The following is a 15,990-nucleotide window of genomic DNA, read 5'->3' as shown; positions in this document are numbered from 1 at the left end:
CTGGGAGATTTATCAGTGCTGTGCTCTGGACTAAGTTACATGCTATTGTTACTTGACCCTGTAACTTCTCATTAGCAGCCGAGGGGAGGGCCCCAGAATGCTTTGCAGTATGGTTTGCGGCTTGCGTCCTCTTAAGAGCTTGGGTCTAACAGCTTTGCTGATAAGCACACATCAAATGAAAGAGAGATTTTTATCTTCACTATTGCCTTTTTGGCTTCCGTCTAAACTGTTTAACACAGGAGAATAGAGGTTTAAATTAGCTTCTGCAGCCTGACAGTTACTCTTTAAAGAGACTCTGAAGCGAGAATAAATCTCGCTTCAGAGCTCATAGTTAGCAGGGGCATGTGTGCCCCTGCTAAACCGCCGCTATCCCGCGGCTAAATGGGGGTCCCTTCACCCCCAAACCCCCCACTGCAACACTTGGTCGCAGATTTGGTCGCTCCTGGAGGCAGGGCTAACGGCTGCAGCCCTGCCTCCAGTCGCATCTATCAGCGGCGCATCGCCGCCACTCCCCCGCCCCTCTCAGTGAAAGAAGACTGAGAGGGGCGGGGGAGAGGCGGAGATACGTGCTGACAGACGCACGTGGGGCAGGGCTGCGGCGGTTAGCCCTGCCCCAACCAGGAAGCGCTCTCCGGCTGTACGGAGGAGATTTGGGGGATCAGGGACCCCCGTTAAGCCGCGGAATAGCGGCGGTTTAGCAGGGGCACACGTGCCCCTGCTATCTATGAGGTCTGAAGCGAGATTTATTCTCGCTTCAGACTCTTTAAGGACCAGGCGTTTTTGCTGAAAGGGGGGCGTTTGGGGGGTTAGGGCAGCCGGATCCCTGCAGGGTCTTGCTGGGCTGTGTCCCCCTGTGTGGTCAGGTTTCCCCCATTCAGCAGCTGCTTTCACTCACCTTCCAGGCTCCAGCGACGAGCCGCAGCGGACCCCTCTGCTCCGGCCGGCATCTCTGCTCCTACTGCCGCTCAGCTCCGGGTCGCGGCTTGATGACGTCATCAAGCCGGGACCCGGCGCTGATGTCAGAAGTAGCAGAGATGCTGGCCAGAGCGGTGGGGAGCGCCGATTTGTCGCGGGAATGGCAGGGAGGTGAGTGGATCCTCTTCTTTCTCCCCTACCGCCGCAGCTGTCAAAGTGATTACTACGATCCGCTGGCATACACGATGGCTGCTGATCGCTGAGGGGAGATGTCAGCTGTCATATGACAGCTTAATCTCCCCTCTCCAGTGTGCACGATCGCGTCTGGACGGTTCGTTAGCGCGGACGTTGAATCAACGTCCAGTCAGGACGGCAGCACCACCTGCTGGACGTAGATTCATAAGGTTAAAGCGGATCCGAGATTAAAAACTAAGTATAACAAGTAACTTGTCTATATATCTTATCTAAAGTTTAGATAGTTTACACATCAAATCTGGTTGCATACAGCTTCAACAGAATATGATTTATTCCTGTAATACAATGAGGGCAGCCATGTTCTGTTTGTCATCATTACACAGGTAATATGCAACTGCATCTCCACCCCTTAACCTGTGAAAAATTAACTCACCCCTCCCCTGTGCCTCTGAAATCTCTGGCTAGTAACCTCCTCCTCCTCCTGCCCAGACTGAGCTCCCATAAGCCCTTGGTACATGGGTCTGAGTGCCTTGGCGTTTTGGAGAAGCTGTGGGCGAGGCTTGTTTAGTTTATAGGGAATTAGAGTAGTAAAACAAAAAAGTATGTGTTTTGAGGAATGCCTTATAAACAATATGTAAGGAACACAATTATGCAATGCATAAAAGTTCATCTCGGATCCACTTTAAGGGTGAAAATCCCTTAGATGTCAAGTGGTTAAAGTAATATTCCACTTTTGGTGATAAAATAGAAATCTCAGTTCACATGTATGCTGCCCTGGGTCACACGGGCATTAAACGCACGGTTGCTTCGCGCTGTCCACTCAAATGAATGGAAGCACTTTTTACTATTAAATTACCAGCCTTTCCGGTCCTAAACGCAGCACTCAAAGGGCTCGAAACACACCAACGAAATGATGGGAACTGATGCCAATCGCTTCTCTGCTTGTTTGCAGGAAAGCTTTCTGCATCAGCCAAATGCGCCAGCAAAAAGCCATGTAAACCGGCCCTACCTCACAAGTGATTTGTCACACCCAATCTGACAGCTGTTACCTTAGTTTAATCTGCAGAGACCTCCACATGCACAGCTCAGCCTTCCTACCAGCTCTATAAGCTTGGGATGTGGCAATTTTCTCATTAGTGCAGGTGGTTACTCCCGCCATTCTAACATTATTACTGTCTTATTTGTTCTCACAGTGTCAGGAAGTCATTCAGAGCTCCCTGAAAGTGGCCCAAGAACTGGCAGATGATGTGGATTTTCATACTTACCCCTTCAAAGAGTTTGGAAAAGGCTTGATAAAGAAATGTAAGACCAGTCCAGATGCCTTCATCCAGATCGCTCTTCAGCTCGCGCACTACAAGGTGAGGCCTGGTCACTCTCTATTCTCCATCTCACTAAACATTCATCCATGCTTTGTACCTTATGCTTCATGTGGGCGTAACAGAGATTGTGTTACCAGTAGTAACACAAAATGATTTGTTTTATTTTTAAGTAAGAGGTGAAATAAAATGGCAACTGTCAAAAATAACAATACATTTCAGAACACTTTTTAGCATGAGGTACAATTGCGTTCTTCATATGCACCTCGAAAGACACAAACTGCAAATAAATTCATATCTGTGGGGTTCAGAGTCTGTTATGTGTTGTCTTGTAATCTTTACATTGCTGTGGCCCAAGATGTGTGTAATGATGATTTCACTGATTGAAGGGTTGGTCAATGAATGGAACTCTCTCCCACTGCACATCAGGCTTACCCTCTTTATCATCTCCTTCACACAAACCCTCAAAACTCACTTTTTCAAGGAGGCTTACCCCACCTCACCGCTGCCCTCACTCTACTCCAGATGTAGCCCCTCCCCTTTTGTGTCACCACCCTCTCCCTCTAGATTTTAAGTCTTTGGAAGGGCCCTCCCTCCATGTGCATCATACTTTATTGTGCATTCTACTCACAGAATAATGTTAACTTGTATTGTTGGGACTTCTACTCCAGTGTATGATCTGGCATTGTGTTTCTTGCGTATTACCTGTGTTGTGTTGTCACCCCCTATTATCATTGTCTGTAACCTTATTATCAGTGTTCTCCCCAGAAATTTTCTCCAGACGGGTGGCATGAAAAAGTAGCCGGGTGGGGCGAGATGAGAATGCAGGGCCAGTGCTTCTGTGAGCAACTCTGCTTACAGCATAGGAGGAGGTGAGCCGAAGACAGCCGGGTGGCCACCAAAACTAGCCGAGTGGAGCACCCGGCTAAAAGAGCCTGGGGAGAACACTGTTTATTGTCCAGCTCTGCGTAATATGTTGGTGCTATATAAATCCAATACATAATATTAATGATACGGTGTTTGTATACTAAGAAATGTGCTGAAAGTTTTAGTAATTCAAAACTAGCTGATTACAATTTGAGTCCAAGAACATAATAAAAATCTCTTTATTTACTGTAACAGGTCCCTTATTTATTCCACCACATTCCCATTGTAATAAAATAGCAAAATACCTATAATGATCGATCATTGATCTGGTCACGAGATCAGAGTTCTTCAGTTGGTTACAGTATTCAGATTATGGGGTCCAGGAGGAGGTATTCTGTGTGCAGCCAATAAACAGGCTCTATATCAGCTTCAGGCTACAACACACTATCAGTAACATTAATGGTCACTGAGTGACCGCTGGCACATAAGGAACCACCCACTCTGTTGAAACTCCTCCCCTACATGCTTTTACACTGAAGTACACTGAGCAGCTAATGATTACTAATGTCTAAAGGACTGAACTTACAAATTCAAGTTACAGTCTTCCGGAACTGAACCTGTTTGTAAGTTCGGGACCACCTGTACAGTCACTATTACTAAACTGTCAGCCAGAAAGCTCATGAACAATTGTTTTATGCCTTTTACACGCAATGAGATTTTCTGGCAGATTTACTGCCCGATTGATTATTTCCAACATGTCTGATCTGATTTCTGATCGATTTTCCGTAGACGTGAATGGAAAATCGATTAAAAATCAGATCGGACATGTTGGAAATAATTGATCTGACAGTATATCTGTTAGAAAATCTCCTTATGTATACCAGGCATTAGGCAGCATAAACGTCTATAGAGTGCATGTAAAGAGAAGTGATTATTACTGCCCCAATAACCTGGCCTGCAGCATCAAGGTGCTTGTATACAACATGGTTTTCCTATGTAGAAGTCAATCCTGACTGCCCGTAGGCCACACCCTGACAGATAGGAAATGGCCGATTTCAGAGCAGGAGGTGCTGCAGACTGCAGTTAATATCCAGATGAAACGGCTAGACAAGGAAAACAAAGGTTAATTGTGGAGTTTTAGCCAGCAGTGTCCTTTCCCTTTAAGCCAATCTCCATATGCTTTGGAGCTTTGTTGACACGTTCCTGTGTTTTTCAAATCATAATTTGATGTAGAAGTGTTGACAGGTTGATGCCAGATTCGTTTTTGCTGGGACATGATGTGACAGCCAACATTTAGCAGCTAATTTACAGGAAAAATGCAGAGTTCCAGATATAAATACATTTTCTTATTAATTCATGAACAGAGGAAAGAGTGCTAGCAGGCACTGCTTGGAGTCCATTGTGGATGCGACATCCCCATATAAGATGTTAGAGAAACCTCACAATCTGTATGTAATAGCTCTGGTACAAGTGACAGTCCTACACCATCAATATATGTGACTTTATTTTACTTTTTTTTATATCAAAAAATAGTTTGTTGGACTCTTTCCTGTATAGCAATGTAGTTTTGCCTTCTTGGAGGAATTTAGAAGTGCCATCTTATACATGTGTGAGATGCAACACCCACAATGCATCACTCCAGGATAGTGGGTGGAGCCTTGCTAATCACTCCTTTATGCACGTGTAAGCCAAGTGTTAAATCTGTAGCTACTTGTTTACAGAACATCTATAGCTTTTAGCATTACAGAGGCATATGCTCCAAATGCAGACAGCTGTTTCAGGCTGTTTTGACCTTCATCAGGGCAAGGTATGGCTGTGTGTGGGGCTTGTAAGAATAGTGCCATGGATTACTACGTTAAAGTGGTATTACGAACATAATTTCCACTCTGCTTCAATTAGATTAGTCAAACCACTATCATTTTAACAAACTCTTGTATTAACAGAAAGTGCCTAAAAGGGTTAATAGGTTCATTTTTGTCTTCCACTTGGAGCCTTATCAGTCACTGAGTTTTCTATACTGAATTCTATGTGCAAGGTACTGGTGCAAAGCTGTGCGATTAGTAAATTAGTAATGTTCTGTTTACTAATTGAACCGACTTTAATATTATTGTGCAAGATGACTGCTTCCAGTACAAGCTGACTATGACCATTGGGTGGAGATTTGTGATTTTCACACAGATGACATTACTTTAGGTCAAAATCAGGTACCATAACTATAAGGGTAATAAGGAATTGGGGGGCTGTTTTTTTATTGCATCTTATGCCTGACCAAAAATAACACTTTAATGCACACCTGAACTAAGAGGGATAGGGAGGCTGCCATATGCATTTTTTTTAGACAATGCAAATTGCCTGGCTGCCCTGCTGGAATGATCAGTAGGTTTGTCAGACTACTGGTATTGTTTAAAAGGAATTAAATATGGCAGCATCCATATCCCTCTCTCATTTCAGATGTACTTGAAGTTATGGGTCCTTCTATTGATCTACAAGTAACCTAAAAGCCTACTACTGAATTATGACTGCCAAATGTGATTGTAGCAAGTTAGAGATTTTACATTAAAAGTAAACCTGAACTGTACTTCTAAACCAGCAACTACTACCCCAGTGCATAGTTGGTCCATACGGTGTTGTTGGTGGAAGATACTTGCCGATTCAATTTGCCATTCCCAGAGTGTTTGTCTTTCCTATGCAGTTCCCAAAATATATTAGCATTAGCAAGTGCCAGTTGCAAGTGCCAGAGAGCAGCTATCAGGCAGAGAAGACTCCTCTTTCAGATGCTCATGGAAAAGAGGCCTAAATTGTATGATCTTTTAAACCCTGAAAGAAACAAAAGAAAAAAATATTCGTCTTGGGGACTTGTGGCATAGTAAAGACTAATATACATGTAAACTTGACTTAACCTGCCAGCATGTGCAGGATTTAGCCACTTGCTACCCAACAATATTAACACAAGTTCCTGCTGATTTCAGGACAAAGGAAAATTCTGTCTAACATATGAGGCCTCCATGACCCGACTTTTCAGAGAAGGAAGAACAGAGACTGTGCGGTCTTGTACCATCGAGTCCTCAAATTTTGTGAAGTCTATGACTGATCCAACAAAAACAGTAAGTATTAAGTTTATTTATTTTTTAAAAGAGACTCTGTAACAAAATTTTCATCCTTATTTCTTCTATCCTATACGTTCCTATACCTGTTCTAATGTGCTCTGTCTAACTACAGCCTTGTCTAGTTGCACAGTGGCTGTATTATCTCTGTTATACGATCTAATCTTCTCTCCTCTGTCGGGCTGAGGCAGTCAGGCTGGAATATGCTGTGCTGCTTGTGATTGGATAGAAGCTATACACAACCTCTCCAGGCCCCTGTACACTCTGTATGACTCACACACTGAGCTACTCTCAGCCTATCACTTGCTATGTCTTTTGTTTGTAAACACTGCCTAAAACTGGCAATTACAAGCCAGGATTGCAGCAGGGAGTTGCAGAAACAGCACAGAGGGGCCCAGGAGAACATAATGAATAGAATGGTATGCTTTTTATTGTAAGAATTTTAAAGTACAGATTCTCTTTAATTATTGCTGATTTACTAGAACAAAACGTTTGAGTCTGATTAGATGTACAGTATGTGACCATGTGCATAAAAATGTCACGTTTAATCACAGCGCCAGGGTTTATGTTGCTATATGGATAATCCACCTCCAGAGTCCCCTCCTATATCCTGGGTATTTCGATATATATGCTCCGTGCAGCCCAGTATAGGGAATAAAAGAAAAGAGAAGGGTGCTCTCAGTGGATACTATTCAGACAAAATGTATTCAAAATGCTGGATAAAATATGTACATAGTCACTCACATAATGAGGGTCCCAAACCAATTAGGACCCCCTGATGACGGCGAAAGGCCGAAACTAGTCAGGTATCCCCTGATGACGGCGAAAGGCCGAAACTAGTCGGGACGAGAGCGGGCTATGCAGCTGAGATCGTTACCATTTTGTTGCTGAGTACATTGTGAGTACCACAGGGGTGGAAAGTGATCTAGCCGGAGAGGGTCCTAATTGGTTTGGGACCCTCATTATGTGAGTGACTATGTACATATTTTATCCAGCATTTTGAATAAATTTTGTCTGAATAGTATCCACTGAGAGCACCCCTCTCTTTTCTTTTATTCCCTATACTGGGCTGCACTGAGCATATATCAAAATACCCAGGATATAGGAGGGGACTCTGGAGGTGGATTATCCATATGGCAACATAAACCCTGGCGCTGTGATTATACGTGACATTGCATTTGTGGAGGAAGGAGGGTCCTATCCCTAACACGGCTGCAAAGGTTGTTGACCTAAAAGAAAAGGAAGACAATCTTTTGTGTCCTTTTGGGGCGCCTCTAATTGCTATTTATGTGCATAAAAATGTTATTTATTGTTGTGGACATTTAGATTCACAATTCGTGGACCTTGCTTATGACAATGATAAAGTGGACCTAAGACTTTTACTTACCTGGTGCTTTTTCCAGCCCCCTGCAGTCTTTCAAGCAGGGCTGCAGAGTTGGAGTCGAGGAGTCGGAGTCATTTTTGTTAGAAATCTGTGTCGTAAAAAAAAAAAAGTACCAACTCCTAATAAGTTGAAACTGTAGTTAAAAAAAAAAATATGCCAAAATGTTCCATTCCTCAGATAGTAGATTATAGTTACAGAACTTGTACCATATTTTTCGGAATATAAGACGCTCCGGCATATAAGACTCACCTAGGTTTAGAGGGCAAAAATCAGGAGGAAAAAAAAAACAACTAAACCTAGGTGTTTCTATACTGCAGGGGTCTCTTATGGACCTTTAACCTCCCCAAAAAACTGTTTCTAAACTACTCTGTACACTACACTGCCCAGCTACACTACACTAAGCTCTGTTGCCCCTACCAGTTACACTACACTACACTGATCACTAGTGCCCACCAACTAAGCTACACAGCAATACACTACACTGATCACTAGTGCCCACCAACTAAGCTACACAGCAATACACTACACTACACTGATCACTAGTGCCCACCAACTAAAGCTACACGGCAATACACTACACTGCACTTAACTACACTCCAATTAACTACACTGTACTGCACTAAACTATGCTGGCTAAACTACACTACAATACACTTTCATACTTGACCTGCTCCTGCAGCCGCAGTGCTCTCCCCCTGGCTCAGTCAGCGATCCTCTCCTGCATGTCCTCTCCTCCTGGCTCCCGCAGCACGCTCCTCTTCACTGACAGCGTTAGGCAGGGACACTGTATGCTGAACAGCCGGGTCCTCCATACCGCTGCCTGCATCCATTCCGTCTCTGTACACCTACAGCGCACGTTTGCCGGGAGTCACGCATGACCTCATGCATGACCCCGGCGCATGTGCGCCCGCTAGTGTACAGAAAAGGCATATGCATGGTAGAGGCTAGAGAGGCTCCAGTCTCGGGGCGCAGTGTAGGAGGGGCGCACAACACACTCAGCTATCATTCCCCTATTGTGTTTGAAGCAGAGAGAAATAAGGAATAGGAATACATGGCAGATAACTAGAGATTAAAGTGTTGGGGGCCTTAGGGCATCTCTTACTCTAATAGCAATTCAGTGTGTGACGGCTGAGGTGGGAGGGCTGAAGGGGCGAACTTTGGTGTCTCAGTCTTGGGTGCTGGAGGACCTTGTCCTGGCCCTGGGTATATGCACTCCCTGCATAGCTGTTACTCCACTGAGAATATTGCGTGCATTGCACCCAGAGGTGATGTCTATTCTCCTGTAAACCTGGTTCAGATCATACATGAAGAATGAATTTAGATGCACCCACAATTAGATTGCCTAGGGCAGTGATGGCTAACCTTGGCACGCCAGCTGTGGTGGAACTACAAGTCCCATGAGACACTGCAATACTCTGACAGCTCTAAGTGTAACTCAGGGAGGAAGAGGCATGATGGGATTTGTCGTTTTGTCACAGCTGGAGTGCCAAGGTTAGCCATCACTGGCCTAGGGCCTGATGGATATTCTTTGTTCCTGACTGCACCCTCTACATGTACTCCTACCAAGGGCTGGTTTTCAATTCTATTTAATCGCTACTCTACAGCAATATGCTTAGTTTGTTAAAGTGTGTCTCTGGTGAACATAGAAAACACAGAGGTACACTAATGCTTAAACGTTAGAATGCCCCAACACATTGGCCTCAATTCACTAAGCTTTATCAAACACTTTATCAAACGTTTGATAATTTACCTCATGGGTAAAATCTCATTTTGAATTCACTTAGGTGTTATAGGTTGATTGAATGTTTTATCGATGAAACATTCAATAAATATATAACATCTTAGTGAATTCAAAATGAGATTTTACCCATGAGGTAAATTATCAAACGTTTGATAAAGTGTTTGATAAAGCTTAGTGAATTGAGGCCATTGTCTGCGTAGTAAGTTTCATTGGAACTCCTTATCAGCTGGTTTCCAGTGCATAACGCCAGCCCTTGCAGAAAATTGCCCTGGTCTTTCTTTGCCTTCTTTTTTTTTTTTTTTTTTTTTTTACTAGGCAGTATGGTATATCTAATTATGCAGATGTGCCGGAGAATTCACATTGGCATTGACAGGTCGAGATGGCCAACAGGGTAGAATGTCTGCTTCCTGGCCAAGAACTTTTTGTTCCCAAAAGCAGATGTCCTCTTAATATATCTTTAACTAGCTTAATATATCTTAAGCTTTGGCAGTATTTAAATGCCTTTTTATGTTACATACTTTCAATCAACAAAATGATTCTCTTTAAATTAGAGGAATTGATCAAAAAAAGGTCTGCACACCTGATGCACAAATTTGCATAAAATAGCAATAAACTTTTATGAGGCTAACATGGGTGCTGGATCGTGGATTGGACCACAACAATAATTACAAAATCTATATAAAATGATCCGCACACCAGATAGTGATTTGCTCAAAGATTAAATTGTATTAAGAAGATAAGGTACAAGAGAATTACAAGCATATGAGGCTGGTATTGCCTGTTAACATCAGCAGCTATTGACACAGTGGTTATACAAAATATATAGATCATGACAGGTTCACACAAGCAAAAGATATACTGTATATGCTAAGTCCAAAAGTCGAGGCAATGGTACAAACTGCATGCATATCAAGGACTAGCAGAAACAACAATGTCCAAGTGAAACCTAGCTCATAAATCCAAAAGCCCTGACAGCGCTGTTTCGTCTACCTTTTTCAAAGGGTTCTGGATATCAGGATCAGGCTGCTGTAGATTAGAGGAGTCGGAGTCAAACTGAGAAGTCGGATGATCTTTGTACCGACTCCATAGCCTTGCTTTCTGGTCCCTCATTGTCCCCTTCGTTTTGCTGCTGTCAGCCCAATTAAAGTCCACAACTGACTGAGTTGTGCATTACTGCGCATGCGCTATCCTGGCCCCTATCCTGGCCCCACGCCACCTTGATCACTATCTCGTAAACGGGAGCATTTTGCATCTGCACAGTTTGGATAGACTTGTTGCTGCATGCGCAGAATTCTCGGTGCCACAGGAGCACGATTGAGGAGGCACACGGCTGGGACAGCATATGTGCTGTAGTGCGCGACTGGACCAGTTGGCGAGCTTTCGAATGGGCACAATGGAGAGGCCCTGGAGAAAACCAAGAGACCTACAAGGTGAAACCCAAAGTTTTTTTCCACTTTACGTGGTCCTCTGTTTAGCGGTAATTGGCTTCGGTAACAAGCTCAGTGACATCAGCCGGGGTCTTCTGCGCATAGGCAGAAGGTCCGCGCATGTGCAAAAAACCCGGCTGACTCAGACTGGAGATGACTGAGCCAGTTCACAGAGCTGATTACCACTGAACGGCGGGCAACTGGAGGACGGTAAGGGACGCATCCATGTGGAGGAAGCCCCGGGTAAGAAGAAAACGTTGGATTTCGCCGTCTCTGGGTCACTAAGGTTTACTTTAATGCCAGTGAAACTTTTCTAAGAAATATGGTGTTAATAGGTGTTAAAACACTGTTTACTGTAACTCAGGTTTGTGTTCATATTTCTGTCTTTTAGGATGAGGAAAGGCTGAAGCTGTTCAGACTAGCAGCAGAGAAGCACCAGTTACTCTATAGAAACGCAATGACCGGAGCCGGCATAGATAGACATCTCTTCTGTCTGTATGTAGTATCTAAGTACCTGGGGGTGGATTCACCTTTCCTGAAAGAGGTAAACACCAACGTGTTCTTGGCTGGACTGTAGTGTTGTTCACAGCCTTGTTGGTAATTGTGTGTTTTGCTACTCCGGCCTAGGTGCTTTCTGAGCCATGGCGCCTCTCCACCAGCCAGACCCCTATCCAGCTAGTGGAGCTCTTTGATTTGGTAAATCACCCGGAATACGTCTCATGTGGAGGTGGCTTCGGGCCGGTAAGTTAATATTATTCTGTGCTTCATATTTAAAGGGAACCTGAAGCAAGTTTAATTATTTAAAATAAACACATGATGTACCTGCAAATGAATATTACATACAAACCTCACTGTCAGTTCCTCTCAAAAGCTCACCATTTTCTTCTTACAGCGATCCCTTCCAGTTCTGACAATATTTTGTCAGAACTGAAATATACCAGTTGCTGTCTGTTATGTATCAGCAGCTGTTAGTTACAACTGAATGTGCAAGGTAATGTCCATGTTTCCCTATGGACCAAGTGGGTGCTATTACAGTTTAACAGGAAGCGATTATGGGGTAATGGCCATTTTTAAAATGGAGGACAGAGAACTCCATTGATCACAGTGGACAAAAAGGACGCAGGAGAGGAGAAAGAGATTGAGGAGTAGACTACACAGGCGGTAAGTATGACCTGTGTATGGTTATTTTAACTTTTTATTTTCAGTTCAGGTTCTCTTTAAGGTAATTCTTCATTGTAAGGTGGAGTCCAGTTGTTCAAAGAGCAACATCAGACTAAATGTAAAAGAGGCACGTTGTGTCTTTAAGTGTCCAATATTAAAGGATAACCCAACCGATATATGACATGAGATAAATATGTTGTATGTACACTATGATTCCTACATAAAACTAGGCTGTGTTGCTTTTTTTCCTCCCCATCCTAAAAGGGATATGAATTCAGGTATGCAAATGACAGTTTCTTTCTAGTGGGACCTAGCTGGACTAAATCTCACTAATAACCTATGCTAATCCAAAATCGCATCCCAATCCCCCGCTGTGCCAATGCGTGGAAAAGGAGATTCGGGTGCTATGTCTGGAAAATGCTACAGGTGCTACCTCCCCCCAATATCCCTCCCCACATGTGAATTGCAATAGGCTGTCATTCTGCTTTGGAATGTGTGTGTGTAGGCAGCTACTGGTAATTCCAAGTTAATGCATAATTTATTGTAATTTTATGCAAATGTATGCAGCTTGAAAAATTGACCATTTAAATGTTACAAATGATAGAGATCGAATGTGTTAAAGGATGAGGTCTTCACGAATATTTGGTTTCTCTGCATTACTTGTAAATAAAGCTGGAAGTCCCATCTGCTAATTTAGGTGCTGCACAGTATGAGGGTCTTATACACAACAACACCATAGAAAGTGCAGATACCAGTAGGAAAAGATGTACTGGTTGTGTGTTTTACCATAGCCATCATCACATCCTTGTTACCACAAATTATGTAATGCTTGGTTATGCCTGAAATAGAATGTTTAATTTGGTCTTCTAAACAGGGATGTTTTCAGTTTGCATTGATTGCTGATAACTCCTATGTTCAATAGAGCTTAAAATGTACCTGTAGTGGCTGGATAGTGTAATGGTTAAGGGCTCTGCCTCTGATGCAGGAGACCTGGGTTTGAATCTCGGCTCTGCCTGTTCAGTAAGCCAGCACCTATTCAGTAGGAGACCTTAGGCAAGTCTCCCTAACACTGCTACTGCCTATAGAGCGCGTCCTAGTGGCTGCAGCTCAGGCGCTTTGAGTCCGCCAGGAGAAAAGCGCGATATACGTGTTATTTGTCTTGTATTTTATTTGTCTAGTGAAAAAATGTGCCCCTAGGGGGTACTTACCTCGGGAGGGGGAAGCCTCTGGATCCTAAAGAGGATTCCTCCATCCTCCTCGATACCTCCGAACCAGCGCTGGCATCCCCCGAAAATGCGCACAGGCTCAGTCATTGGGCTCTAGAACAAAGATAATCCAGTGACGCACCGCACAGGCGTACTAGCGGCTCTCCGATGTGCTCCAGACGGAAATAGCCAACTGTGCTGTAGAGCGGACCCAATCAGGCTCATTTATTTCCGCCAAAGCCCCAGAGAAAAGCCGCTACTATGCCTGTGTGCATCCACGGCTGGATTATTTATGTTTACTTGTGTCTGGGGACCTAGCGTGGAAGGAGTCTGTGAGGGCGGAAGCCTCTTCAGTGTTCCCCTTTCCGAGGCAAGGTAAGTACCCCCTAGGGGAGGTTTTTCTGCTCACAGGTTCTCTTCAAGTGTGTATATGTCTGGTCAGCAGCTTGTATTTCTTCTGTGTTTAGCCCTAATATGCTGGGTCGCAGGAAGATAGTTTCCAGTGTTCAGTGTCTCTGCTTCTGTTTCCTGTTTTTCCAGGTGGCTGATGATGGATATGGGGTCTCCTACATTATAGTCGGTGAGCATCTCATCAACTTCCACATTTCCTGCAAATTCTCCAGCCACGAGACAGTGAGTATCTCCCACCCTTCTGTTTCTACAAACCAGTCCCCATCACTGAACATTTCAACTGTGCTAAATTGAAAATTTGTGCAAAAAAAGCAGGGCTTTCACAAGACTTCTGGCTGAGGAGGCAGCTGTGTTTGCAGCAGGTCTGTTCTGAGTCACGTTAGTTGCATAATGCATCCAGGAGACATTGCTATTCTAGATTGGCTGCATATTGCGCTGTTGTATTGACATGATCATAGAATCCATGTTTTATTGATGTTTATGTACTTGATTTTTAGACATGTTCAATAAATGTTCCTTTCTGTAACCTACTTGCTAGACTTACAGTAGGCCAGTAAACCCTACCAATTTTGTTCTCCCATTTACAATATAATAGATTGGGATGAGAATAATACCAAATTGAGTCAGAATTATGTTTTTTGAATGCAAATTTATGTAGCTTGAAATTGGATACGACCAAGATGGAATTTGGAATTACCACTTATGCCCAGTACAAATGTGCTCTACACAGATGGAAGTGCGGTTGCTAAAAAGAGGAGGAGCCTGGGCAGCAGCAGTGGGCTCAAGGACATTTTCAGTGCATAGTTATGCGGTTGAAAATGGACCAATCGAATGCCACCAAGATGGAATTTGATTGGTCCTTTTTCAAGCTGCATGTATTTGCATACTCACCCATGCCCCTGTGCTCCTACACAGATGGGAGTGTGGTCACTAAAAAGAGGAGCCTGGGCAGCAGCAGTGGGCTCAAGGAGGATGGAAGAAACCCTCCCCCCACCCCACACACAGACTATGCCATAGATATTGGCCATAAACTACATAAGAGGTCAATGAGTGCAAAATCCTTTATGTAACTGTAAATACATATAGCTTAATATATGTAGCACCCTCCCTCAGGCTACCTACTGATTCTGTTACCTGTTAACACTCCTGTTCTCTGCACTGTCTGAGACTTGACCTTGATTCTCTCTGCAGGACTCTCACCGCTTTGGGAAGCACATCCGAGACTCCCTCTTGGAAATCCTGAGCCTGTTCAAGCTGGAGAAGAAGTAGTGTTTTTCCACTCCTGCCCGCCGTTCAATCAGCTGTGAGTTATACTCCAGGAGCAAGAAAAAGATGCAAATAATCTGCTGCAAATACAGGGACCATTGTTTTCTGTCCACACTCACGATGATCGACCATAACCCGGAGCGCATGATGAATATTGTGTTAGCACTGCCTTACATGTGAGATCCCACATGTACCCGAGTAGCAGTACAATCGCAACTGAACAATCCCATCACCAATTCTCATTTGCCAAGCTTCTTGCGTACAAAGAAACAATGTCCTAAGAGAAATCCTAGTATAACTCAAGAGGTGGAGTTCTCTAAATCCTTACACAAGCATACTTGTGCTGATCCATGTATGACATGCAATGTGAAGAAGCATCTCTCTCGCCTGAGATGCTGGAGGTCAGATGAGTTCAGTGTGTGAGCTGGTGCCTTATATGTTCAGTGTAACTTATAAATAGCTTATTCTAGTGAAGTGTACTGCAAAACAATGCAAAATTTTCCTTATTTTTCCTAATTTTTTTTTTCATTTTTTTTACCTGCCAAATTTGTACAAACCACCCCTTAAAACAAGCCTGTCATAATGGGAAACTCAAGTCTGAGAATACGATAAAAAGACAAGTAAAAATGATCAGCAGAGCCAAAGATATGGGCTGATAAGTGATTTGGGCTAGTCAGATTCCCTATTGGCTAGTGAAGCCATCTATCATACTTAGAGCCGGTTCACAAGGGATTGTGCCGGCGTCTCTTTTAACTGGCGCTAAACGCTTTTCTGCAACTGAGCAGTAAAGCGTTTCTCATCGGTTCCCCCATTCTGTTGTAGCATCCCATTTTGAGCCCCCCTGGGGGACACAAAAACGCTGAACTTAGCCATAGTGTCCAGGACGAGACCAAACAACACAATCTAGAGCTTTAATTATATGAATGATGCAAAAAACCATAGGGATTTTACAGAGCTTCAATTTATTTGAATGGAGGGCGCTTGAGTGACGAACGCAG

At 43.7% G+C, this 15,990-nt stretch overlaps 1 protein-coding gene across 5 annotated transcripts in view; it reads left to right on the top strand.

Moving 5' to 3' along the window:
* Nucleotides 1-15,087, top strand: part of CPT1C (carnitine palmitoyltransferase 1C) — a 103,933-nt gene extending 88,846 nt beyond the window's left edge. For all 5 annotated transcript variants that reach the window (XM_068241339.1, XM_068241340.1, XM_068241342.1 and 2 more), the window contains exons 14-19: nucleotides 2,304-2,468; nucleotides 6,263-6,397; nucleotides 11,341-11,493; nucleotides 11,577-11,690; nucleotides 13,856-13,948; nucleotides 14,918-15,087. In XM_068241339.1, the coding sequence (XP_068097440.1) occupies nucleotides 2,304-2,468; nucleotides 6,263-6,397; nucleotides 11,341-11,493; nucleotides 11,577-11,690; nucleotides 13,856-13,948; nucleotides 14,918-14,995 (738 nt within the window). In that variant the 3' untranslated portion in view covers nucleotides 14,996-15,087. The remainder of the gene's footprint in view (nucleotides 1-2,303; nucleotides 2,469-6,262; nucleotides 6,398-11,340; nucleotides 11,494-11,576; nucleotides 11,691-13,855; nucleotides 13,949-14,917) is intronic.
* The last annotated feature ends 903 nt before the right edge of the window (nucleotides 15,088-15,990 follow it).

This window comes from Hyperolius riggenbachi, chromosome 6 (assembly GCF_040937935.1).
Source record: "Hyperolius riggenbachi isolate aHypRig1 chromosome 6, aHypRig1.pri, whole genome shotgun sequence".
NCBI lineage: Eukaryota > Metazoa > Chordata > Amphibia > Anura > Hyperoliidae > Hyperolius > Hyperolius riggenbachi.
The sequence above is the reverse complement of the archived record's forward strand: the minus strand, read 5'-3'. Positions and strand labels throughout refer to the sequence as shown.